Below are 27,052 nucleotides of genomic sequence, written 5' to 3'. Positions count from 1 at the left end.
ATTATAAAGGAATTGGTGACAACTTGTGTCAACTCATTCCTTTTCTTGTGAAAAGATAATTGAACCTTACAACCCAGTAAATACTGTTTATTGATAATTTTGGTAATGAGATTTACTAAATAAACACAGTCAAGTTTCCACATATACAGAGGTTGTGCAGATTTATTTAAAAAATAATACATGGACATTAACAGTCCTAATTTAGGTATCTGTTGCAAAACTTTCTTCAGTGGAAGTGTGTTTCTGTGCTTCATACAGAGGTGGATGGAGAAAAATAGCTGAAGTTGGTACAAAAATTGTGCTGATCCTACCTACAGCTTGGAGCAATGGCATCAGCTTTTAACTATGGAAAGAAAAAATGATGAGGCCAATGGAGCTGATCAAAGAAACTGAAGACACAAACAGTATGGAGCATGTATATGCCATCATTAGTCACACAATGTAACAAGTGAAATGAAACCTTGTTTGTGACATTTAAATCAGAGGAAGATAAAACTGCACACATGCCTATTTTCAAAACCCAAAAAGCATGTAACGAATTTGCCATAGCAGCCTCCTGCTTTGGAAGGAAGGGTAAAGAAGTGTTCAACGCTCAGTTTCATCTCTGCTACTGAAAAGGTTCATTTCCATGGACTTCTTTTTCCTAATCTACAAATACTATTTATTCATATAGCTCAGATCATGGATTAGCAGTTTCAATGATTTAGATTTGATCAGCATAACACAATGCTGATTGAGTGGTAGTAGAGCTATAATTAAGTCAGTCTGCTGAGAACCTCAGTGAAAAGAAGGCTGTAATGGACAGAAGACACCTTCTCCAACAACGAATCCTATTTTCAGACTCCCTTGAATGTGCACCCTCTAAGGAAGTGTCTGCCAACACTAATTAATGCACACTAAAACTAGATCAACCAATTCAAAGCCTCCGAAAACTCGGGATACTAAGGACCCCAAAATTACTTCAAATTAACTTTTTGAAGAGAGTTATCAACTGAAATAAAACTGTTATTAGCCTTGGTTTTAGAAAGAAAAACAAACCATGTACTTGAAAAAAAGAAAGACTGATTTAATGCTTTCATCCCAAGTATATTGCACACTACAGGCTACCCCATTCTTCAGTTTCTCATACATAATACTTGGGATGCAAGAATCGTGGCATGCAACAACCATAAAGTTAGTGGAGAATGTTATGTGAAACAAAGTCACCTTGCTGGCTATGAAATGCCACTATCAGCGACTGTTTCACTACACATGGGCTATCTCAGGGAAATGCTATACGGTATTTCAGCTGCTGGTTGGGTGGTGTTTGGGGGTTTTTGAATGCAGGGCAGCAGGGCTGTGAACATGGCAGTTTGTCCTTGATAAAGCAATCAGGCATGACTAACAAGATTGTTGTTTGTACAGCTCCTCCCTTGGGTAAGCCAGTAATTCCAGGGCAACAAGCACAGGGCAGGTATACCTTCCACACCCAAGGGGATCAACAACAGATCTCTATTTTCACTGTTCAAATAATAGAGCAATTAACTGGAGAAGCCTGAAGGAAACAAATCATGCCATCCAAGTCAATTGCTGAGCAATCTGACAAATGAAGAGCTGAGATTCTGCACCTCGTGAAGAGATAAGTGCTGCTATTTGCCCAGTTTGGATGCTGAACAGTAAGCAGCTGTACGACAAATTCCCTAGTTCTGTAGGTTGTGTTCAGTAATTCCCTGGTTCTGTAGGATGTATTCAGTAAGCAATATAGTAAAAACTATTCATGTCAGCTGCAAAAGAGGACTAGCACTTACTGACTGGAAAAGTAAAACTGTCTCCTAATTATATTTACAGTATCATGTTCATGGCCCACATTTTTTAGGTCTAGCACATGAATTTAAGTGCACAGAATTTCACCCTAAGTTATACCAAATTTCACTGTTTAAGGAAAACCTATTTGATCTCAGAAAAGTCTGCTTCTGGTGAGTCAGGCTAGCATATAAGATGCACATACTAGAAAAGAATAGAGTGCATTTCTTCAGCACACCACAAACAGGCTTCAGGAAGCTTTCTACAAAGCTACTACAAAAATGGCTGAGTGAAAGAATGGAATGCTAACCCCCTCATGACAGCAGAAAGCTGTGGAGCAAGCCGAGTACCACTGCATGGCAGGAACAAGAATGGACTGTAAGGTAGCTTGACCTACTCTTACAACACCTTGAGGTTATCCTAAGGCTTTATGTTGATGAGATTAAAAAAAGATCTTTAGAAGCAGAGGTTTTCAGAAATGCTGGATGAATTCCAGAGCAACTAATGACTTTCTATGGCACCTAAGCAACCTTCAAGAGATCAAAAACCCATCCCAATTTCATGAATGACCATTTTATTTTCATGTATTTCAGTAGTTACAAATATAGTAGTTGACCGAGTATTTGCTTCCTTCTCCCAAGTAGCTTTATTAAATAATCAAGTGGGTTTTAAAACATAGCTTTTAAGCACATTTTTGATTAGAAAAATATTTTTTGTGAATCCTGGATTAGACAGATATTAATGCTTCCTCTCATATTTTGAAGTAATTCTACATGCTGGTTTCTGAAACATACACTTTTTTATCTCTCCATAAGAAAAGAAATACAGGCATTTATTTCATACCAGTTCTATAAGTTTTGTATTTTGAGCTTGAAAACAGTTGGAAAAGTTTAGTTTGCTATACACATATATATATATATATATATACACCTCTAAATACACAAGATACTGCAATTCCTCAATTTAACACTACTCCTCTTACCTGAAGATGGTTACAAAAAAATAGTCTTAGTTGCTGTAATTTTTTTTTTTACAAGTTGGATATGGTTACAAGATCCTGGATTACAAAATGCTTGATTCCATTAGCTTTTAAATGGACAAATAGGTATTTTAGGTTGATATGCTTTAAAGTCGTGTAGCTTGTAGCATTTACCATCGTAACAAAATATAAGAGAAAGTTAAAAACCAACTTTACACTTTTTACTTAAAAACCACATAAGAAATGCAATACGGAACATACTGAAATGGAAATTTTTCAACAAACAATATATAGTATTAACAATATGCAGAAGCACTAAGCAGCAATTTTTTTTCTTTGTAATACTGCTCCAGCAATTGTTTACTTCCTGTAGATTTAGGACTACAACTAACTGATACTGCATGAAGTGATCTGCAGTTGAAAAATTGACGTGAACAGTAACCCACAGAAATTCAACTCCTTTAAGTAAAAGAAATGGGATTCTTCTTACACTCATGTAAAAATTATTGTAAATTAAATCCCAACTTCCATATTATTTACTTTTCTGCAGTCACATATACAACACTGCTATTTCTTAGGCTACCTGACAGAGCAGGTAACCTCTAAATTTCCACAGGCAAAAGGCTGACAGCAAATCTTGAAATACTTTCTTATGAAAAACAACAACAAAAAAATCCCAAACCCTTTGAAAGTGTTGTTAAAGCACTGTATTATGGTTTTAAACTCAAGTAATAAAGCATGCCCACAAGGCATTTCTTCCACCAATACCATGCTGCAACCAAGGGAACCAGCCCTATTTACTCTATTACAAAACTAGATTACTACAGAGGGCTCTCCATCTCTCTATGCACCTTTGAACTCTGAAGACAACTGACTCATATTTGAATTTTAAAAAAGTAATTCAAGCATAGAAAGTTTCTGGGCAACCCCTATCCCACACTGACTCTTACACAAACTTTGCTTTAGATACGACCTAGCTCTTTTTTTTTTTCTTCATGGGAGTAAATTTTGGCTTCTGAAAATAATGAATACTTGAGATAAGCATGATCTTTAAATACCTGCCCTAGCTGAATGCTTTTACAGGGTTTTTTGTGCATCTTTCTAATCTGGCACAGACCTGCTCCCCCCTAGGGAACTGTCACATGAGCACCACCATCTTTGGGCTAAGCCTCATTTACAGAACATGGGTCATAGCAAAAAATGCCAAGCCCAAGTTTAAAGAATGATTTTGCTTACAAGAAACCTCCTGGCATCATGTAAGTCCAACACCCCTGCTCACACATGGACAGCTGGAGCAGGCTGCCCTGCACAATGTCCAGTCAGGCTATAAGTAGCCAGGGATAGCAACTCCTCAAACTCTCGAGGAAACCTGTTCCACTGTTTGATCATCCTCTCAGTAAAAAGCTGTTTCCTTGTGTTCAGATGGAACCCCAAACTAACTTGTGTCCATTTAGTCCTGTCACTGAAAGCTACTGAGAAGAGCCTGGCTTCTCCATCTTCATTCCCTCCTGCCAGGTGCCAAGATCTCCCCCAACTCTTTTCTCCCCACACCTGCAAGTTCCAGCTCTCTCAGCCTCTCATACATGGTGCTGTGCTAGGGAGTCCAGCACTCCAGATGGATCCTCATCAGTGCTGAGTAACAAGGAAGGATCACCTTCCCTCACCTGCTAGCAAACCTCTGGCCTCTGTTGCCACAAGGCTGCATTGCCAGCTCACAGTCAGTTTACTGACAGTCTGCTGGTCAGTTACTCCCAAGTGGAGCATTCCCCCTTACTGAACTTAGTGAGAATCCTGTGTCCAGTTTTTCAGCCTGTTGGGGCCCCTTCAAAAGGCAGTACCATCAGCTGGTGGCACAAGCTACTCCTCCCAGTTTATATGGTTTGCAAACTCCATCCTGTAATTCAGGTCATTAATGATGCTGACTAGTACTGGCCCCAGTAGTCAGCCAGAGGGTACACCACTACTGAGCTGCCTCCAACTGGACTTTGTGCCACTGATTAAACCCCCTGTGCCCCCTCATCCAGCCAGCTTTTAATCCATCTCACTTTCCACTTATCTAACCTGTACTTCACCAGTCTGTCTACTGATGTAAAAGGTAAACAACACAGACTGTTCTCCCAACATCCCTAAAGCTCATTGTAGATGGCAGTAAGACTGGTCAAGCATGATTTCCCTGTTGTACATCTACGCTGACTACCCCGACCACTTTTTAGAAATGCTTTCCAGGAGGATTCTTTTCCATCACATTACCAAGGGCTTAGGTGAAGCTGATTAGCCTGTAGATTCCCAAATCTTCCTTCTTGGTTTTCTTGAAGAGTGGTATTTTCTCTTTTCTAGTCTACAGGAACAACTCTTAATATCCCTGGCCAATCAAAGATAAACAAGAGTGGCCCTGCAATGGCATTAGCCAGCTCCCTCAACACTTGGGTGCAATCTGCCAGGCTCACAGAATTCCAGGTAAAGTGCACCCTAACCCAATCTTCCACCACCAAGGTTCCAGATTTTTCCACTAGTCTCAGGGGCCTGGAATTCCTCATTACTGGTTGTGACTGATGCAAAGGCAGCACAGGGTACCTCAGCTTTCTCCACGTCATCGGTCACCAGCTTCCCTGCCCCATTTGACAGCAGGCTCACCTTTGCTGTTCTTGTCTTGGAAGAATCCCTTCCTGCTATTCTGCCTGAAGGCTGAGGAACTATCCCACAGCAAATGGCTACTCTGGCTCCTCAGGCCATGTGCCCTTTGCCACACTCACAATGCAGTCCTGACACTTCTAGAGGCAATAAAGAGAAGGCTTTTATTGCACAGGGGGGCTGGTCAGGAGTCCAAGCTGAATTTTCTGGCCTATGCTTTCTGCAGTAGAAGGCAACATACTGAAATGATCTCTCTCATGTGCTCTTTAAAATATTTTTACCTTTGTGTATATCTACTACAATCTCAAATTTCTGTATAAATGTGTAATGTTATAGACACGGTGAGGATATAAAAAATAACATACTTGGAGGCTCAAGTACTTTATCAGAAATATGAAGTGACTTTGTAAAAAAATTACTGTAATTATATTAAGCAAAATAATGACTAAACATTGCTGATTAGGAAGATGTAAAACAAAATGAGTGGTTTTCCCTGTAATTTTTACTGCAGAATTCACCTGTATGACTTCTACTTAAACCCTTTTCTTCTCATGCAGCATTACAGTATTTTCCCCCCACCCATCCCACAAAACAAAAAAAACCCCAAAGATTCCACTAGGTGTTACAGATTGCACTTTTAAAGCAGACTCGCCAGTCTTCTGCATTTCCAGTGTCCTATTTTAATCTGTTGACATACACAGTCTTCCATTTTATGAAACTGGAAGATTTCGCCTAAGTACTTCTTTTGATGCTGGAGAAATGTTATCTGGGAAAATTACTTCAAACTCTATAATTAAGTCTCCCCGTTGGTCAGGATTTTTGGGAAATGGCAAACCATATCCTATAATTCTTCTTCTCATCCCAGGCTTTACCACTTCATTGACTGTCATGGGTATGGTTCTTCCTTCTATCGTTGGCACGTTGAAAGAGCTGCCACACAAAGCCTAAAGAAAGATTGTAGTAAGAGAAAAAGAAATTGGTCAGAACTTCTTTGTACCTATAAATGAATGTGGATTACTTAAAACTGACTAAAATTCTAAATAGCATTTCTCCTATGCACTTCTCAGATATCAAAATTTTAATACAATGTTCCTCTCTTAGAAAGAAAAAACTTTAATTTGTCATTGAATATCACTGAATTTATGAATGTTACACAATGGCTACTGGAGGGTAATGGAGCTTATATGTCCTTCAAAGACTTTATCAAATAATTAAGAGAGCTAAGCAGAATGAACTCCTCACTCATACTTCTCTACAGATGTCAGTCTTCTAAATTTCTATTGGAAATTTAGAATCCCATTTCACTTTTTGTTCGTTTACATTGCACAGCACTTTTTACAAATACATTATCAACCTCTATTATATGGAATTTCAGAACATTTAAGTGTCTATAAGCAGAGGCATATAAAATTGCACAGCTGTCGTATGTGAATATTTGTGGTGCCTAAAGAAATCCAAATAATACTGTTGCACCAAAATTAGAACATTACAGATCTTCTGCTTTATCCAACAGGTTATTTTCATTACTAGGATCTCTGAGAGTAAGATTCTGATTCCTGCAACTTCACCTGATTGAGCACACTTTGTATGATAATGTCCAATTTACATAACAATGCAATGAGTCTAAACAGGCTTTTATCTGTGAAGGAACTGTATTACCCACATTAAGTATTGTCTTTTCTTCCTCACTACTTTAGGTGCTTTACCTCACTTCACACTTTTTATAGAATCCCCTAAGGTAGCTTAATTTACACAAAGTTCTTAACGAAATTGCGAGTTTATTTCTCCAGCTGATACTAATTAAGAAGTAAAAAATACATTACACACACAGCTACCATACAGCTTTAGCCACGGAATCATATTGTAATCACATCAAACATTTGGAGTTCTACCACAAGAGAAACTTACCTCCCTTAAGCTGATCTTAACAGGATAGACAATATTTGATCCATCTCTCTTGAAATGGGAGTGAGGTTTATCTTTAATGATAAAAACAATATCAGCTGGAATAGTGTTGGGTGTTTCATCGCCTTCTTTTGGAAAAGTGATCTTGGTGCCTTCTTTCCATCCTCTTTTTATCTCAATAGTAAGGATTTTGTCCTCTGTTCGGACGCTTCTGCCATCTGGGTTAAGCCTTTTCCGTGAAATCCTCATTCTTTTTGTGCAGCCATGATAGATCTCTTCCAGTGACACTTTAAGTTCATGGATTACAGGGGGATCTTGTTTACGACGTAACTGGCTGCCTACTGTATTCCTTTCCCTTGGAAAACCATTCATACTAAAACTAGTGAAGGATCCAAATGGATCACCATCCACCTCCATGTCTTCAGCGTCTCTGCCACCAGGCATCCTCCTCCCAAAGAAGATCTCAAAAGGATTTGTGCCACCAAAGAAAGCTGCAAATGTAGCATGTGGGTCTCCATGGAAGGAGTACCGGAAGGTACCACCCTGGCCATCAGATCCTCCAGCTCCTCCTTTAAGACCTAAATAAGAAAAATAAGGCAATTTAAAAACAAATTGGGTATTAGTTTAAGCTTTCCTGCTGTAGGGTGTAATGATATCACGGCTGATGAATCAGAAAGATATTTGCAGCGGAGTGAAAGGTCTGCTTTTCAAGGAGGATTCACCATGAGAATGTGAGGTACTACGTAGCAATTCAATAGCTTGAACAGCAAGGTTTCTGAGGCTCTAGAATGACTTACTTCAGAAGAACAGGTATTCTGACACTGCCAATTTTACTTCATGTGATTGAAACCATATTTTAATCAATTAGCATCTTAAGAGCAGAAGACAGGTTTGCTTGATTTGATCTCTTCTTGCTCTGCAAAGTGTTTTGCAAATTGCATCCTTCTACAAGGTCACTTCTGGGGAAAATTATTCACTATCATATGTAACATAATCCATAGCCTCTATAGCTCAGCTATAACTCAGTGTTAATTAGTTTTACCTATTTTCCTGCAATTTGTTCTGAGTAAAAGGTAACATGCCCACAGTCAAGCACATATATGCTTCCTTAATAATAAATTTAGACCCCAAAATTATCACAGCTTGTGTTCCTATGGTACAAAACAGGTACATATCCTGAGAACTCTCTTCAATGCAGCCACAAATAAAAGCATCATGGAACTTACTAAGATCCATTTGGGTACAAAACCCCTTGCATACTCTATCACTGTCTCTGTGCAAAAGATCAGAAGGCTCTCAATAGTTTTGTTCTATCTTTCACATGGAGAGATCTAAATCTCAATTCTTCCTGCCAAGAACTCTCACTGAAAATTCTCTTGTACTTCCTGTGCTCCCATTTCAAACCAAGCTAAAATCAATTTTTTTCAATGCCTCTTTGCCAATAAGTGATCAATTACTTCCTTATAACAGTGCTCCTCTGCCCTAACTATTTCAGGGTACTTCCTTAGACCACTGGAAGGTCGAAAGTCTTCTTAAGATACTTTTGTCTTAAAGTAAACAGTCTCAAACTTAAAATGCTTGTTTTTTAAATTTTTTTTTTGTTTTCAGTCTTAGACTAACTCAAAACTACAGCTGCTTCATACTTTTATAACCATAGAAAAACAAAGGCTTACATTACGAGGGAGGCATTCTATAAATTTGAAAGAGGGGCTTGTAGGGTTTTCTTTTAGCTCAGTGCTCTCATGCATAACCTTAATGTTGGTTATCAACACTAACCAACTAAGACATTAGAATACTTTCCCCATTTCAATACCAGAGCAAAAGTACTTAACAAACTGTAGTTCATCCTTCTGACACACTACTGTTAATGCCAAATATGCAGATCGGGGGATTCAATCTGTGATAGCAGAAGGACACCTCCTCGAATAGCTGGCCAGAAGCTACTGAAGGTACATCCAGTTCCTGGCTGCAAAAACACTGAAGATTCCTTCTTCTTACAAACCCCAACCCTCTGCATTTCCATTAAAACCCTCTTAGAAGAGCTTAGAGAGTAACTGATGCATCAGGAGGTATTCTCACATTCAACATTTTAAAAGATCGTATTTTATAGCTTTGCCCAAAATACTAAATAGTGCTATTTAAGTGTCCTTCTTTATAATTGTAAAAAACATGGCCCCGAGCAAATAGCAATGAGCAGGCCTACTTGTCACTACGGAAGTAGTTATTTTAAAAGGAATTCCTGATACCATGCACATTTATGGGAAGGGATGTTAATGACTTCCTCTGTTGCTCAATCATAAGACAGAATGTCATGTCGGTCAAAAATTTAAAAAAATTTTTAAAAAATCATCCTCTCCAGATAACCATTTTAGGATAAATGTGAGATTTCTGAGGCCTCATTCTCTTGGCATGTTATCACTGTTTACAATTAAAGCTAAAAAATTGTTCTGGTATTTCATGACATCAGCCAAATTCTTTCCTCTCCAGGCACAAAGCCAAGGACAACTACATGCTGGACACCTGGGCTTTTGCTCAGAAGGACTGCTTTGCCTAGATCAAGCAGACTGCCCTTAAGCAAAAATTAAAGAAAAAAATACATGCCTTTTGAACTGCATCTCAAAAATTGCTCTGGCAAAGGAAGGCAGCAGTAAAAGATCACAAAAAGCTATTCATGGGTGATAGAAACTTTTTCCGTTCAGTAACTTTTTGCCTGTCAGGTATTTGGGGTTTGTACAAAACCCCATTAAATTAAGAAATTAAAACTTTACCAGCATTAAAGTCCAGCAATGCATGTCATACTTAAAATCTCATGAACAGAACAAATACACTGTAAACACGTTGTCTAATGAGAAACACATACTGTCTTCACATGTTTACTTTGCTTCATTCAACACGATAAAAGTATAACAGAGACCAACCAAAGTATAACAGACATACATACCTTCCTCCCCAAACTGATCATAAATATCTCTCTTTTTGGGATCACTCAGCACTTCGTAAGCTTCTGCAACCTCTTTGAATTTTTCTTCCGCATGGGGAGATTTGTTCTTATCTGGATGCCATTTCAGTGCTTGTTTTCTGTAAGCCTTTTTGATATCCTCGTCAGAAGCCCCTTTTTCAATTCCCAGGATAGAATAGTAATCTTTCCCCATCCTGAGTGTTGGAGGAATTCAGACTTTCCTTGCTGTAAAGGAAGCAGCGTCCAGTGTCTTAGCAAGGTGGAGATGCTAGAGAAGGAAAAATAAAAATCAAACTTGGAATTGAAACAGACCTGCTACAAAACCACAAACTCTATGATACATTAAAGACAGCCCAGAGAGCGTCTCCGTATTTCATTCCTTGCCCCGTAGCTCATTTATAAACGATTACACAGCGGGCACGGCAGAGCCCTCCCCCGAAGGACGTGTCTGAGCTCTTTCTAGAACGCCAAACACCGCGCACGTCACTTCCCCGCCGCCCCAGCCCGCAGCTTTCGCTCTCCCGCGCCTGCGCGCACGCCGCGCTCAACTTCAGCCCCTGGCCCGGCAGCTCCCGTGCAGGGGCAGAGGTTAAAGCGGAGCCGCAACAGCGCCTTGCACCAGCAGGGCAGAGTCCAGGCGGCTCTCAGGGCTTATCTGCCCCAAGCGACATGCTGAAGCCCATCTAGAGTAATTATAGCATTTTACTTCACTGTTTCTATAGAGACAGCTGTACATAACTCTTTTCCAAATATATCAACATGGAGCTGTACCCTTTCCAGCAAAGGCTATGAAGAATTTTACACCCATATCAACGACACAGCTTCAGAAAACAAAATTTCCTTCCTTAAAAATAAAATTAAACCACCCTCAACCACAGCTGACCATGGCCATGTACTATTAAGCAATAAGAATGAATCTTAGCAAAAAAATACCACTTTGTTTACCACAACTGAAGCAGATCAAAATATAAATCCTGTCTCAGTGTTCTTCTATGGAATAGGAAATACCAAGATTATTATACAAGTATGGCAATACACAAAACAATTAGCTTTCATCTGATGAGATGCTAATAACAAAAATACTTGGTTCTTACACATTTGTTTTAAAATATATAAAACAAATTCTACTACTGAAGTATTTCTCATGCTCCATAGAGAAAATGCTATGAAGTTTTAGCCTGCAAGATTTCTTCTGTACTTCTGTTAAGGGCTATAGGTCAAGAAATCAGCTATGTTTATCAATGAACTACATGACAGATTAACACAACTGAAAAATTACTCCTCCCTGGAACAAAGTACTAAAATACTACACTTTGGGTCATATCTAGACATTTTCTGTATGAAGACAATTCTAGGCTGAATTATGAAGGAGGTAATTAAGCTCAGCCGCCTTCCTTCTAACCCACTAATAAAAACCCACTAATCCTCTGACTCAGGGAACATTATATTTAAAGCCGTTTTCTAGAACCTGCTTAAACTTACAAGAGACTGATAAGAAGAGACAGAAAATGCTTCCTTAACGAGAAAATACTAGAAAAAGATGTGGGTCTTTACTTTCACTTTCTTAACCTGCATCATCCTCCTAACCACCCCACCATTATATTTTCTTTTCCAATGTCTGCAATAGCATTTACTCTATTCCTTCCAGTGTTTCTACCTTGATGTCTTCCATCAGTATGTCCATTTCCCAGAATCCTTGCATTTCAGTCACCTCCTATTTCAGAGACTGCTGCTTTAAGTCCCACAGGTACGTGCAGTGTTTGCACACTTGCCCTTGTAACTGCGGCCCACTGGGCTGTGAGCTCACCTTCCTCTGGGATTCCATCGGCTTTGCTTCGGCAGCAGTCAGAGCACACAGCCTCAGCGATCCTACATCGCCACGGCTGCTCTCAGCTGTGACAAACCAGAGTCCTGCAAATCACTCAAGCCTTCAAGAAGCACTAAACTACACAGCTAGTAAGGCCATAACACAAGCTTTGATTAAGCATGCTACTGTAAGAAAGCAAAGGAAATTCTCAGACATACAAATCCAGTAACAGACTTGGCCAGGAAGCCACCTCAAAAACATAACAGAAAAAAACCCCTCACCATCCCTTAACTTTCTTCCTCACTATACCACAATAATTTTCCAAATGATATATCACATTATGACTCAATTAACCCTTTATATAATCAGTTCTTCGTTTATACAGTCTTCAAATACAACAGCTACATTCTATTTCAGGCATACACAGAAAAGTTATCATTCCAGCATCAAGTGGTATCTCTGAAGCTCTTGGTTACAGTCAACCCTGTAAAACAATTTTCCACCAAAATGGGCAATCTCAGACATGACTTTCTGTTCTTATAAGCTACTTCAGGGTAATGTCATAGTATTCTGTACTGAGGAAGTTAACAGCCTGTATTTGTCCAGTGCTTTTTTACATCACTGGTTTTTGTTACAGTATAAATTGGGTGAAAAAAAAAGAAAAAAAGGAATTTCAGTTCAAGCTTTTTAATGTTGACTGGGGGAAAAAAAAAGGTACTTTTTCATATTTGGCAATTACTAAAATGCCAAATAGACTATTAAAAAATTTTGCCAGGAAAACTGAATAAAATTTTGAAAACATACAAAACTTGCCTAATATAACAATCTCTTACCTAGAAGATTTTCTACATTCTTTGATCAAAACCTATGATGTTCACTTTTAATACCAGACTGCCTTTTTTATTTAAAAATGTGTATGAAACACGTACTAGGAAACTGAAAATTGTTCTTTTAACAGCTCCGCTTCGGAGACAGAATCTGACTATGGCACTCCACTTGAGAATTGTTGCTTTAAAATGTCTTTTCCACGACTCTCTCAGAACAGCTATAGTTTAACTCACATACATATGGCCAAGAGCTATACATCCCGTTTGGCAGAAAGTGGGGGCAGGGTCATAGGAACAGTAGTGCTGACAACATCAGCTTTGAATCAGCTGCTTTCTTCAAAAAAGCCTTCACAACAAGTGAGAGAAATTATGGAAGCATTCATAATAACCTACCAAACTCAAATTATAGATTAATCATGAATTAGCACCAGTGTGTTAAGTAAAAGATTCTTGGCAGAACAGTGTCAATATTCCCTGAAGTTGAATAAAAACGCTCATTATTTGCTTTCAATTAAACCATTTTTTCTGTACTGCTCACTTATTAAACCACGGAAACAAGACTGAGAAAGACAGGACTAGATCACAGAACAAATTAAAGAGCAAATAAAACCACAAAGGCAAATTCCAGACAGATCACAACTATAAATACACATGTGCACATAAATGTCAAGGCACAGGAGCCAAATCCCTCCCCAGGAAAAGCTTTCACAATTAAGTGCACAATATTTGCAAACCCACATTAATGAATGGAATTTATACTCATCTACAATGGTTTAAAGAAAGCACACTCATATGCAATAAAAAAATTTCCTGTAACATCATCCATTGTTTCACCTGGAAAAAAAAAAAGTCTACACTCTTCTCCCCACCATCTCTGACTGGATGTAGTTGCTGCCTGAGCCATGTTTGTACTTTATATACACTTTATGCTGTGAATAAGACCGGGTACATGCAAGCCCCAATCATGAACTCTATAATTAAATAGAGTTTCACCACAGAACTATTCAGTAGCTGGTATCATACACAGAAATTTTGGAGTTTACAACAGAAGCAACAATTAGTATAAAAAATATATCTAACAGAAAATGCAAAGTAAAATCTGCAGAGCATCACAGTTCTTTCTAATTGATGGCCATAAAAGAAAAGCTTCATTTAGTCATGCCCTTCATGCCCCAGTAAGAACCAAATTTGTCAAATTTTTAATTGAGTTCTCTGTGGAAACTGCTACTGTGACAGAAGTAAAAAGTTAACTGTACATAAGGATTGTGGGGCTGACTTTACATCTAAATGAATAATCATAGAAGCAAAGTGAAATGCCACATAACTTACAATAAATTCATTATATTTAGGTTACACCAGTCCTAGCATCAACAAATGTGTTTTATATTTTTCATTGGCAATGTCTTTTAAAACAATTTCTATAATATTACTGGAACATACATTAAATGCTGCCACCAGGCCAAAGGATATATTTTTAAGGTCTCACTTTAAATATACATTCCAGATATTACATGGATTAGCTATAGTGTAAAATATCAAACCAGAGATACACTGTTACCACTTCTGAATCCCAAAAATGTATTTTTTAAGCATGTGATTCACATAGTCTTCAATTTCATTTGGAAGAGACTACATGACAAGATGCTAGCAATTTTTTTTAAATTAGTTTAAATTTTCTTATTACTTTTTGTAACAATAGACCAAAAGTCAGAAATAAAATGTACAACTGAAAAAATTCACCATACTTTAAAACTACCTATAGTTTATAATTTGCTAAGTTATGGGTTAAGTTCTTCTCGTCAAGAAATTATTATTTCCATTACACACTGATCAGAACATAGTAAACAGGAATCAAGTGTGAGATGTAAGTTTGCTAAGTCACAATCTCTACTAGAGCTGGAAAACAAAAATACTCTTGGAATAAACATCCACATTTGAACTTTTCACTACTAAGAGGGAATGAACAACTACGCGAAAACAAGCAGAGCTCTTGGGATTCAGCAGTGATGTACAGATTGATGAAAACACAGGACTGCACTTAGAAACTCAAAAGGAACCATCCAAAGTATGGCCACACAAAGCAACACAAAGAATTTCCATCTACAAGTTAAGACTTCTCTCTTCTACAGGAACACATTCCAAAGGTGCTTCTCAATTCCTTACTCAGATTCTGTGTCTATTTCAATCCCTACCTACGTATTTCTGTGAAGGGATTCTTGCTCAGTTTGAATGGTGATCAGAAAAAATGCCAATCATGCAAAACATTTACCAGCTTCTCTACCATAACTGACTATGCCTGTTTAACACACTGCTAAGAACTTCAAGTAGTTAAGAATGTTCTCACATTATTTTGTAAATATCTGTATGGGAAAAGTGCAATGTTTTGGTACAGAGAAATACCTCCTGTAATTAGCGAATAAAGCCCCACGTTCACAAAGAAGCTGAAGTTCTCCTTCCTCCAAGAAAATGTTTGATTTTATTAAGTTCTGCACAATTCACTACTTAAGTTCTAAATCTGGGACAAAGAAAACAGAAAAATACCGTAGCCAAACTTCTTTCTTTCAGTTTTACATACGAAAAGCCCGGATTTTTGTCCTAACTACTTGCTGCTCTGATGGTTATCACTCAGGAATTTACCCAAGCCTCAAGGAATTCTGTCCTGAAATAGCCCATATGCAAATGAAGAGTTAGACTTAATCACATATTTATCACACTGTACTAGTCAGGTTTCTGACTCACATGTCACCAACCTTCTCATGTTGGTTATATAACAAGTAAAGATATTTAATATGATGAACAGCTTAATGCTTTGTGTATGCTCTGTTTCCATCCAAGAGTAGCTGCTTTTGATTGTAAAAAGTCTTATAGCCCTTCTGTTAACTGTTTTAGGCAAACATACTGCTAACAATCCAAGTCTTTCAGATTCTCAAGTGCCAACACACTGAATGCTATGAATACCATCACAAAGGACTAATTTACTGGATTTACTGGATGTACATATCCTTTGTACATAGCCAGGGGCTTCCATGCCCCACACTGTTTTCCCAGCATGAAGAATACACCACTTAATAAAATATATGTTGTTTAAAAAAGGTTTAAAAGTTACTTATTAATTCTGATCAGTGACAAAAAGAATACAAGATTGCTTGGGAGCCAACAAGTATTAGGAGATTCTAGGACACAAAAATCCCAGAAAACATTAGTCATGTAAACGCTACAGTACCAATAGTCCATCTACACTGTTAACACTCAGCTATTCTGCCTGCTTCAGCTCCCCCAAACATTAAAATAAAAAATGTTCAGAGAACCATAAGAGATAACAAAAAAAAATGCAAGCATTTCCACGTGAGAAACAACTGTGGACGACTGAATTCTTCAGTCTCTAAAAAACACACAAGTCACTAAGGTCTGCAAGGTCAACAAATGATGGAGGAAGGAGGAAATGAATCGTTTATGTTCTATGCCCATTGCCAGAGGAAAAGTGTAATCAGAAGAAGCTAGTTTAAGTAATAAAATGAAGAAATTCTGTAAGTGATAGAATTCCTTGCCAAAGGACTCTGTAGAGTCAATGATGTCAGTAGCACACTGAATAAATACAACATAAGAGATGCACTGCAAGTTTAACAAAGAGACCAGAGTAGGAATTTCAGACAATTAAAAAAATACTGAAAAAAAACGTGCAGACCTCTACTTGTTTGTCCTGCAGATGTGTTTATTATACAAATATTGAAAAATAATGGATAAGTATACTATACTATAACAAGTATAATATCTGTATTGTTTTCCACCTAAATAGAGAGGTGGTGTTTACAATAAATACAGTTTTTGAAAACAGGCATTTAGTTGCATTTGTGAAGATGTTTTCAGTAAACTAAGGCTTAATTTGACATTCACAGTCAAGAGATTCAGCCCCACTCCCCACTCCAACACAAAAGGGGCAGAAATATCTCTAAAAATATAAGTACAGAATGGCCAGCTCATTCTGCAGCCCAGCATTCCCCACCCCAGAACCCAGGGCCAGCTGGCACAAACCAAAGCACCATTTGCTCTGGGATGGACACAAGGGCAGGCAGCTCAGACCCCGAGAACTGTGATTGGCTCCCTACCAGATCTTCCACCAATGAACCCTGGTGTAGGAGAACTTCTGTGACCTAATACTACTGCTATGTACTGATTAACAGGAAAAGGACAATGGAAAACTCAGCACAAGTTTCCACAATAGGCACTGCTGACTTTCCTTCAAGAAACTGGAGTTTAGAAACTGAAGTGTTTAGAATGCATTTATTTCAACATCCTACATAAGGTCAGTTATTACAATTCTGACCCCCCAGGAAACATTAGGATGGGCAGTATGTTTTATTTAATATCTACTTCGATGGCTGTAGTATAGTACATCACCTCTTTTAGCCTTTCATCTGCAGAAAAAGGAGGTTATCTACCACCAGTAACTACCCTTTACCTTAAGCACAATAGCAACTCCTTCATGCATAACAAAGTAACCCAATGGGGTTTTTTTCCACCAAATAGTTCAAGTAATAACCTGCCATCTTAGCAAAGATACAGAAATAAACAGTCAGGGAACCTGTAGAATAAAGATATTCCTCATAGATAAGCTCTTGCAAAACAGTCTCTGTGACTCTGGCACAGACACTACTCAGATGTGACCTGATCTAAACCTGAAGTCTGTCCTTCCAATGGTTCTCAGCCTACCATAAGGCATTTGGATTTGTTCTATTAAAAAAAAAAAAAAAGGCAACAAAAACCACTGTCCCAACACATTGCTGGTTTGGAACATTCATTAGTGGAACGTAACACATTATAGAAATATTTTCCTAGCGATGAATATACTCTACAGGTTTACACAGAAGGCTGACAAACTCATCTAGAATTTTATCACTACTTCAGTCATGCTCCATAACTAAGGAACAGACAAAAGTCAGGTCTGCAAGTTATTTCTTCTTCTTGCAAAAGCATTAGGTTCTTTTCTGCCATAATTAAAAAGTTATCAATGAGAACAACTGATTGTTTAGGCCTCACAGAAGATAGGGTGGGTAAAGGATAGGTGGAAGATGCTTGCACAATCCCCATGCAAATTCTGCTTGAGTTTTCTTGAGGTTTTTGCCCCTTTAATAATCTGAGAAGTTACTAGTTTCCAGTAGAAAATGAACTATTTTTTCAGCCTTGATGAAGAGATGAACTGCAAACACAATAAATCCAGCTGAAAATCGACTCAGCTACACTGTTTTAATTGCGGTTACATTCATGCAAGATGAAGATTATTAATGCACTACCAAATAAGGAACTGCCCACATTTTTGCTGTGGACATGTGATCCCAATGGTCTTACATAAGCAAAAGGAGGTGCTCACACGAGATGCTTTTTCCAGAGTGCGCTGGTCAAAATCCCACCCAGCAGCTCTGATTCATGCAGCCAGTTTTACATGCAAGGCTGAAAACACACACTGAACTGTGGTACAAAGACAGGAATTTAAAAAGGAGATGTCAGCACAATGCTGCTCAACATGAAAGGAGAACAGATGTCAGTAAGAATATATTTCACCTACAGGAGACAGGAAGACAAGCAGCTCTAGTTATATTTACTACAATCTGCTGTAAGAAAAGTCAAAATACTTGCTCACTAGTGTTTGCAATGTTTCAACCACATCCCATAGCTAAGTTATGTTTCCTAGCTGGTTTCTCCCTTCTTCATCAGCCTAGAAAAGTTAGCTAACAGGTAAAGAAGGTACAACTCAGCAGAAAAATATCTAGGTGTTCTGAAGTGATACCAAATTCCAGCATCTCTTCTATTAAGAAACGATCGGAACTTAGACTCAGAAAAGATTTACCTTTCTATGTTTGTTTGGTTTTTTTTTAATTTATGCTAAGATACATGAACAGTTTGTTTAAAAATAAGATGCTCTGACTCACAAATTAAGAAGTACAATTGAAAGAACACTACTAGAGATCAGGCCTGGGTAATAAGGAAGTACACCAATCAAGCTCTGGAGCAATCAAGCTTTTCCCACTTCAGGAGAATTCTGAATATTAATTATGCCTTAAATAAAGTACTTACGAATTACAGGTCTTAAATGCACTTTCTTCAGTACATTGCTGACAGAGGGACATATTAAGACACTTCCATCCCTTACAGCTACTGCTGCAATAATCATTTGTTCTCCTTTCAGTCTCTCAGTCCCCACCTCAGCCTTTCTTAATCCCTATTCATATGCATCTTCCACGCCTAGCTCCACTGCCCAACTTTTCAAGCAAGGCCTTTCACTATTCTCCCCCATCAGGGAAGAATTTTGCAGATACTAACAGCAAATTCTCTGTGCTCTCAACGCTTTCCTTCCCATGACATCGCCACAAAAATACCCAATCCCCTCGAACAAGTCAGTGCTGAGCACTGATGACACGATCATGCTGACTAATATTATCCAGCTGCCTTTTGCACAACATTCCTTTAACAGAATGATCCAGTCTCTTTGCACACGGCAGCAGTATCTAAGGAAGAAGTGAGTGTTCTCTGACTTACCCTCCTATATCGGACATACCCAAAGCAACGGTGGCTTAATGCAATTTGATAGCCTCCTGTAAGGTAACCAAAATTTTAAAACAAATATGTATGGAAGGAGATGCACAAGAGTAAAACGTGCAAGGGAAGAGCTCTACATAGCTTCTCTATGAAGTTTTAATACACTAAAACCTTTTTCTAGGAAAGGCAGCATGAGTAAATGTAATCCAAAACCACCAGATATGACTTTTTTTTCCAAACTCGCTATGTCAAAGTTATCTAAATACTACCCAAATTGTGGATCTGAAAACTGTAATTACTACTTCAGTGCACATGTATTAAATATGAAAATTCATGACAGATCAACAGTTGCTTGAACAGAGAGCACATGCTCAGTCTTCTATCAGCAGTTATTTAAGGGAGTTTTCTACTGATAATGTTGCAGATCCTGGACACACTTTGCCAGTGCTGGAGTAGCAGCTGACAGAATCTGAATCAATTGATCTACATCTCCTAAAGTGAGGAAATCATCAGACACCGACTGCAGATTTCAGCACAGCAGCAATGACTTGCAGAAAGCACGGCAGGCACAGGTACAGCTATTATCCTTCTCTCAGAGAACATAAGCACTTCTATACAGGCGTTCAGTGTACTGAGGCAAAACTAAACAAAACATGCTACCAAGAAGGTTGCAGAAGCAACTTCACAAGAAATGGAATTCTTTACTTATTGACCTTGTGGGAGGTCTCCTTACTTGTACCAGCGAATCACTTTTTTCAGGACAGCCTCACCTTTTGGTCTGGTCACCAGAGAGCAAAGTTGAAGTGAATTGTAGAAGAGAAAAAAACCCCAGTCAACCCAGCAGAACTCAATGCATTCATGCACTGAAGTGGCTTTGGTTACGTGGAGGATTTATGCCAGTTCCACACTTTTACACTGAAGCTTTTTCAATCTGAACTAAAATAGAAATACCTGAGGACCTTTTGATAAAAGGATTCTTTCACACAGCATATAATTACTTTTTTCTTCAAAACCATCCATTACTTAAATCTGTGACAACCCACACAAATAAAAGGTTTTCTGACTTGTCAGATATTTGCACTCGCTGTTTCTCAGTAAATACATCTAGTAGAATATTTTAGTCTGATGATTACTGCAAAAAACAAGCTTTACAGCCAGAAAATCATGGGAGATGTCATAACCTAGTAAGTTCAGTTAAGGGAGACATCTTCCTCCAATCTCTAAAATAAACTGTGAAGAGACTTTTAAAAATCTATATTCTTCTATTTCTTATACTGCCAGCTATCCATCTATTAAGATTCTCTACTACTCATCCTTCTTTAGAAAGAATAGTTACTGTATGAAGTGAGCCTTATTTTGCACAACAAATGCTCTCAAGCTCTAGCAGCCCAATGCAAACAACTACTTACATCAAGCACATTAACTTCCTAGAAGCAGTGATGAAACAGGCAGTGCAGGCAACTCCTGCAAGTAAGAAAGCAGGACACCCTGCTGTATGATGCTGTGACATACCAGCATGGTACTCCAACAAATACTGCAGTTAGCACTGTTAAGGGGTTAGATCCTCACCCCACTCCATTAACAGATTAAACAGAATTAATTAATCCCACTGGTATAATTTTCTTAACAGAAATACCACTGGGAAGGGAAATTAAGATAAGAGTGCTTACGAGATGCGGTTTTCTAGCAAATTGTAAGTTCCATCATGGGAAATACAGACAGATGCAAGTGTTAATAAAGGTCATTAGATCAACTTAGGAACAGTTAAAGTAAAGGCAAAATATTTATATAGCGTCCAATACTGTGAGATCGTTCTCCTCTTCAGTTTCCTAATCTCATGTTCTGACAGTAAAGCCTACAGTGACTTCAAAACTGCGAAGATCGAGGAATACCAGACATACTAAATATCACTCTCAGCTTTCAAATAAAGCATCACCCCAAAGAGTAGCAAAAAACTGATTAAAAAACCTTTAAAATTAACATTTGCCTATCATCAGTTGTTTATGAATTGAACTAGAACACTTACCGTACCAGACAAGAGTGTTTGTATTAGCCCAAGGTATTATGACTGCTTACAAATTATCAGCATTACATAGCTACTGGCTTGTCTCAGAGAACTTCGCAAAGAAACACCAGCACATTTTGTAACTGTAAAACGCAAAGCACACTCAAAGCACACTGATGCTCCCCTTCACCCAGTAAGGGGAGAGCCATAAACACATAGCCACTGGCCAGGAGAGGTTTCAACGAGTCACAGTCAACTACTATTGCTCAACTAAAATCATACAAGTAAGTACTCGCTACACACAGTCAAACTATTAGTAGCTAGGAGAATGAACAAATAGTGTTTAGCAACAGCAGCAAAAAGCCAAGCATAAGAATTAAATTCCCACTCTCCAAGCATAATTTGACTTTTTTCTCCAACCACTCCAGCTAACACAGTTACATTAATGGAAAGTATAAGCTAATTCTTATGTACAGGCTTTTCCAGCAGAAGTATCAGAGCAAGTTTCACCTGGCTGTAGCAATACAATGTCATCTACCTAGAAGCATATAGGAATTTTTAACTTTGTGGAATATATTACTCTTATAATCCTTCTTAACTGCACTACCTCGATAGTGTTATGGGGTCTTGCATTTTTTTAGCTTCCTTTAGGAAAATTACCTGCACTAGAGAATGCAGGATAATCTGAGCTCAGCAACACTGTGACTTATAGTCTATTAAATTTATCCCAATTAAAATCGCCTTAAGGCAGCATGGTACTACAAGGCAGCACTGAAGGACAGGGAAGGGAAAACACTGAAGAGGTATTTTTTAATGCAAATCTAAGAGTCCCTGCACACAGCCCCAAACCAGGCCAAGCCCAAAACAAGTTTCTTAAGTAAAAGCACTGACCACAAACAAACCACACTCACTTAAGCCTGGAAGAGACCTGCCACGCTTCAGATTAAAAGCACGCATGTTTAAAAAAAAAGGTATGACATTTATGTAAACCAGGAGCCGATGAAAAATGAACAGTTGAATGCATATGAATATACTCTTTAAAAATTGCAAAGCATCTCCTCAGAACGGTACAGAACGCCGTCCTAAAGCAGTTCTATTCTGGTATTATGCAGTCTCTATTGCTAGGATTCTTAAGTAGATGTTCTACAACCTTTTCCTGATGTAAAGCCTTTACAACACCGTCATCCCTATTCAGCATGATAGTTTACCCCCACCAGGTCACAGGACCTTAACAGAACCCAGATTAAAGCATTACAGATTCCAGTTTTTCATTAAAGCTTGTGCTTGCACAGCCAAGAAAAAAATCCCCCAGGTATAAAAATCATACATTAACAACGAACATTTTCAGCTAAGAAACTAACAACCATGGACAACTGCGGGACGAAGCAAGCGAAACTCCGAGAAAGGAGAGAGAGCTGGTCCCGTTTCGCGGGGTGTGGAACGACTCAAAAATCCGTTCGAAACGAGCGGCCGCGCCCGCAGGGTGGCAGAGGGCCTCGAGCAGCGGCGGGACGGGCCGGCTGCGGGCCCTGACCCTCGGCCCAACGGCTCCGCCGCTCCGCCGGCTCGGCACCGGCCGCCGAGCCGGCCCTCGCCCCTGCCGCCGCCGGCCGGGCTGCCCCGCCAGGCGCCAAGGCGTATCCCCCGGAAACGGCGTTCGTATTATTGTCTGTGACAACGCCCGGCGGCCGCGCACCGCGGGAGCCTCTCCCCGGGGCACAGTCGCGCTCCGGGAAGAAAGCCCGGCGCCCCGACCCCCGCCTCAGCGCAGGGCAGCGCCGCTGCCACCGCCACCGCCTGAGCAGCAGCCGGGAAGGCAGAGCACCCCTAAAGCGCAGTGTGGCGCGGGCAGGCGGCGTTGCCGCAGCCCCGAGCAGGTCCCGCTCACCTCCCGCACTCACCGAGCGTCGCCGCCGCCTCAGCCCCGGGCCCGACCGCGCTCCCGGCAGCCCACGCAACGCAGCCTCCGCTCCCCCGCGCGCACCCGCGACTCCACACCAAATGACGCGAGAACTGCGCGCTGCCTCCACCCCAGCGCTGCCCTCCCTTCGCCCCACGTGATTCTCCCGGCCCTATCAGCAGCGTCCCCAAGGGCTCGCGCCTCCCGTGGAAACATCGCGATCTCACCCCACCCTCTGCAGGGAGGCCCCGGAGGCCCCGCGGGGCCGGCTGGGCGGGGCCGGGAGAAACGCCGCGAGGCTTCTCCGCCGTTCTCCGGCGCCCACAATGAAATCCCGCCCGAGATCTCGCGAGGTTTAGGCGCGCTCCCCCCTAGCACGATGCCGCGCAGGAATGTGAAAGGCGCGCGCCCGCCGCCATTTTCTCTCTTTCTTGGCAGACAGCGGCAGCGGCCGGAGCGGCGCCGGGGAGGCCATGGCGGACTATTCCACGGTGCCCCCTCCTGCCGCGGGCGCGCCCGGGGGAGGTGGCGGCGGGGCTGGAGGAGTGAACGATGCCTTTAAAGACGCGCTGCAGAGGGCTAGGCAGGTGTGTGTGGCTCTATCGAATCAATGAGGTCCCGGGGCCTGGAGGCCGCGGTCTCGGAGCCGCGGGAACAGTGAGGGCGCTGCGCACTAGGCTGCGGGGAGAGGGGGCCCCTCCGCCAGTGTGTGGGTATTGGGGGGAGCTTTGTCCCGTCCCCACGCCCCCTTTGCGCTACCAGCCCGCCCTGGGCCGCGAGGTATTTGTGGCCCCGCTCCGCCATTGCCCGCGAACAGCGCCGGGAACGGCCCGAGGGGATTCGGTGGTGAGAGGAGCGGCCCCGCGGGGTCCCTCCCCGATGGCGGGGACGCGAAATCTCGGCGGGCGAGTAGCGGCGCGTTATCGGGCCGTGCTCGGCGCGGCAGGAGGGACGGGAGGGCGGTGGCTCCGCGGCGCGGGCCGTGTTGTGGCGCCCGCGGCGCCCGCAGCCTGCTCGGACCGGTTGGGCAGCGCGGCGGCCTGCGGGGCGAGGGCGGCCCTGGCGGAAGCTCTTTATCCCGCAGTTTTATTTGTAGCTTCTGCACCACGGGCGATGTTTTCGTTGCTTCTCGGGCGAAATGTTCGCCTTGTCTGTTAATAAGCGGTCGCGGTTTTGGCTGTATTAGAAGACCCGGTGTGGTCGGGTTTTGAAATTGTTAGGCCGGTGAGGCCCTGCCGCGAGATACCGCAGTGTTTGGCGAAGAAGGCGTAGAGAAAGAAAGAAAATTCCCGTTTAGGAAAAAGGTTTTGGTGTTTAAAGACCAAGTTCTCCTGGGTTTTTTTTTTTTTTTTTTTTTTTTTTTTTTTTTGGTAGGTGAGGAAAATTTAGGGGGCTCTACTGCTGAAGTATGAGCAAGGATCTTTAAAACGCTTAAGAACTTCTATCAACAAAGCTGCTTTTGGCCTTTTTTTAATGATTTGGAGTCATTCTAATGCGCATTGTTTAAATCCTTGAAGTCTTTTAGAAGACGTGGAATGAACATGGGCCGAATTAATTCTTTTTCTCTTGGCTCACTTCTCCCTTTTGTTTAGATTGCGGCGAAAATTGGAGGAGATGCTGGCACAGCAATGAATTCAAACGACTACGGTTATGGAGGGCAGAAAAGACCTCTTGAGGATGGAGGTACGCACTCATTCCTGCTGCATTTATTTTTGTGGAGCATGGCCACTGTGGTAGAAAGATTGAAGGTGGTGGTTTTGTTTGTGGATTCGTTTTTTCTTTCCATAGCAGAGCATTAAAACATTTTGTTCCCCTCATAGATCATGACATAGTTTTTAATTTTCAGTTTAGTGGGAAGGTTTTAAATCGTTGTGCTCTAAATTAAAGTGAATATAAGCCTGGTTTACAGTATTTTAAATGTGGTTTAAGTGTTCCAAATAGAAAAATGCATGCTGGGGAAAGGGACCGAAATATTCAGGTTGCAAAATGCCTGTGCAGGTGTCATTGAAGTCTTTTATGGTTGTGTGGGATTGGTTGCAACTCGTAAACTGCAGTTAGGGTAGGAAGTGCTCCCGAAGCTGGATTATTTCATTAACTTTATTACTGCACTGTTTCAAATAAAAGTATTAATGCATTTCATTGTAAAAGCATAGGACTATAAAAAAAACCAGAAGAAAGTAAATTTTCTACCTTGAAGACACTTTTGTGTAGTGCAGTAGTTCAGCTTACAGCATGTGTGAACCCTGATAAGATCATACTTAAATCCTCTGACTTGTTGCAGCTTTTTCGATTTGCCTTACACTGCAGTAAAGTTTTCTCCTGAAACGTGTGTGTGTGTCCTCTTCTGTCTCTTACAGAGCATCCACTTTGAACTTAGCAGGGTTTGATATGGTTAATATACACACCAAATCCTATCTAAATTACAGGAAGAAATCTTTGAGCTTGCTGAAATGTTCTCATAGGTCTTACAAAAGAGAAATGCCTTTTTTTTTCCTTAAAGAGGATTGAAACTCAGTCTACAGAATGTAACTAAGGCTTTATATCAGGAGTTCTTGTGTCCTACGATAAAGTTTTTTTTTTCTATTAAAGGTGAGGTTTTTAATATACAAAAATGAGCTAATGATGCTTCAGATGATATATGTAATGTATTCTTTTTATTTTATGTGTAGATGGCTCTTGGACAAGTCCGAGCAGTACAACACACTGGGAGGGAATGCCCTCTCCTTTTAAAGGCAGGAATTTTTATTTATTACCTGTGTTTAGTATGTAAACATGAAATAAACTAGTGGATCTTTCTGGATTGACACAAATATTTCTTGAAATATGTGGCTGAGTTTTTGCTGCACATAAATTATGGTGGTTCATGTAGCCTTTATTTTGGGGTGGGAAGGAAGCATCTGAAGTATTATCTTTTCAGATATAGGTTCATGATGCCTTATATTTCTCGACTGTACAGAAAGGATTTGGACAGTAGTGATGTAGTTACTGTGAATCTGCTTTTTTTTTTTTAAGTTTTATGAACTATGAAGTGCTTGATATTGGATAGGGATTTCATATCAACATTCAGATTGAGATTGCACTGTCATGTGATACTGTTGTATTTTCAGATGTTTGGTCTAGATTTGTGGTCATTGTCAGAATTATTTTTTTAAGTTATTGTTGGTTTTTGTATGGATTTGATTTTTTTTTTCTTTTTTTACTATAGAAGCATCATTAGCTTGAGCAGTCAACAAAGCTGGACTTTGTTCCTTGTCTTAGTTGAGTTTCAGTGACTGGGTATCTGTGAGCTATCTACACACAGTGCGTTCTGAAAGCTGCCTTTTGTTAAACTAATAGATACATGGAAAAACCTAACATCTTTTCAGCTATACTAACCAAGTGCTGAGTGTTCGTGAGATTCTTTCTTTTATTCAGATGATCAACTCCCTGAAATTGGAGGAGGAAAAAGAAAGAGAGGAAAAAAAAGGGGGGCTAAAATACACTGGAAATTTGCGATTCACACTAAAAGGCTTAAACGCTTCCTGAATTTCTTGGCAAAAAAAATTTAAAAAATCTTAATTTTGCAGATCAACCAGATGCTAAGAAAGTTGCTCCCCAGAATGACTGTAAGTAATTTTTATTTTGTTGCAAAAAAAACCCTAAACCAGTGTAACATTGTCAGAACAACAGTTTGAAAGTGTTCTGGTAGGTGACACTTAAATAAGTAAGATCCAAAAAATAGCT

At 40.2% G+C, this 27,052-nt stretch overlaps 2 protein-coding genes across 5 annotated transcripts in view; one reads left to right on the top strand and one right to left on the bottom strand.

Moving 5' to 3' along the window:
- Positions 1-144: 144 nt before the first annotated feature.
- On the bottom strand, positions 145-23,488 carry DNAJB4 (DnaJ heat shock protein family (Hsp40) member B4). 2 transcript variants are annotated; one of them, XM_030226478.2, is made up of 4 exons: positions 23,331-23,488; positions 10,239-10,524; positions 7,301-7,875; positions 145-6,336 (listed from the first exon to the last, which is right to left on the bottom strand). In XM_030226478.2, exons 2-4 carry the CDS (start codon positions 10,447-10,449, stop codon positions 6,103-6,105), a joined length of 1,020 nt encoding a protein of 339 aa, XP_030082338.1. In that variant the 5' UTR covers positions 10,450-10,524; positions 23,331-23,488; the 3' UTR covers positions 145-6,102. The 2 variants fall into 2 exon arrangements, with proteins under 2 accessions (XP_030082338.1, XP_030082339.1); XM_030226479.2 differs by having other exon boundaries at positions 23,318-23,425.
- Positions 23,489-23,700: 212 nt separating this feature from the next.
- FUBP1 (far upstream element binding protein 1) overlaps positions 23,701-27,052 on the top strand; it is a 33,448-nt gene continuing 30,096 nt past the window's right edge. For 2 of the 3 annotated variants that reach the window (XM_018912325.3, XM_050977551.1), the window contains exons 1-3: positions 23,702-23,916; positions 24,922-25,012; positions 26,896-26,934. In XM_018912325.3, coding sequence (XP_018767870.1) covers positions 23,803-23,916; positions 24,922-25,012; positions 26,896-26,934 — 244 coding nt within the window. In that variant the 5' untranslated portion in view covers positions 23,702-23,802. Of the gene's footprint in view, positions 23,917-24,921; positions 25,013-26,895; positions 26,935-27,052 lie in introns of all 3 variants that reach the window. The other variant, XM_030226422.2, reaches the window with a different exon arrangement.

The sequence above is a fragment of the Serinus canaria genome, chromosome 8, assembly GCF_022539315.1.
Source record: "Serinus canaria isolate serCan28SL12 chromosome 8, serCan2020, whole genome shotgun sequence".
Classification (NCBI taxonomy): domain Eukaryota; kingdom Metazoa; phylum Chordata; class Aves; order Passeriformes; family Fringillidae; genus Serinus; species Serinus canaria.
Note: the sequence above shows the minus strand (reverse complement) of the source record. Positions and strands in the feature narration are given on the sequence as shown.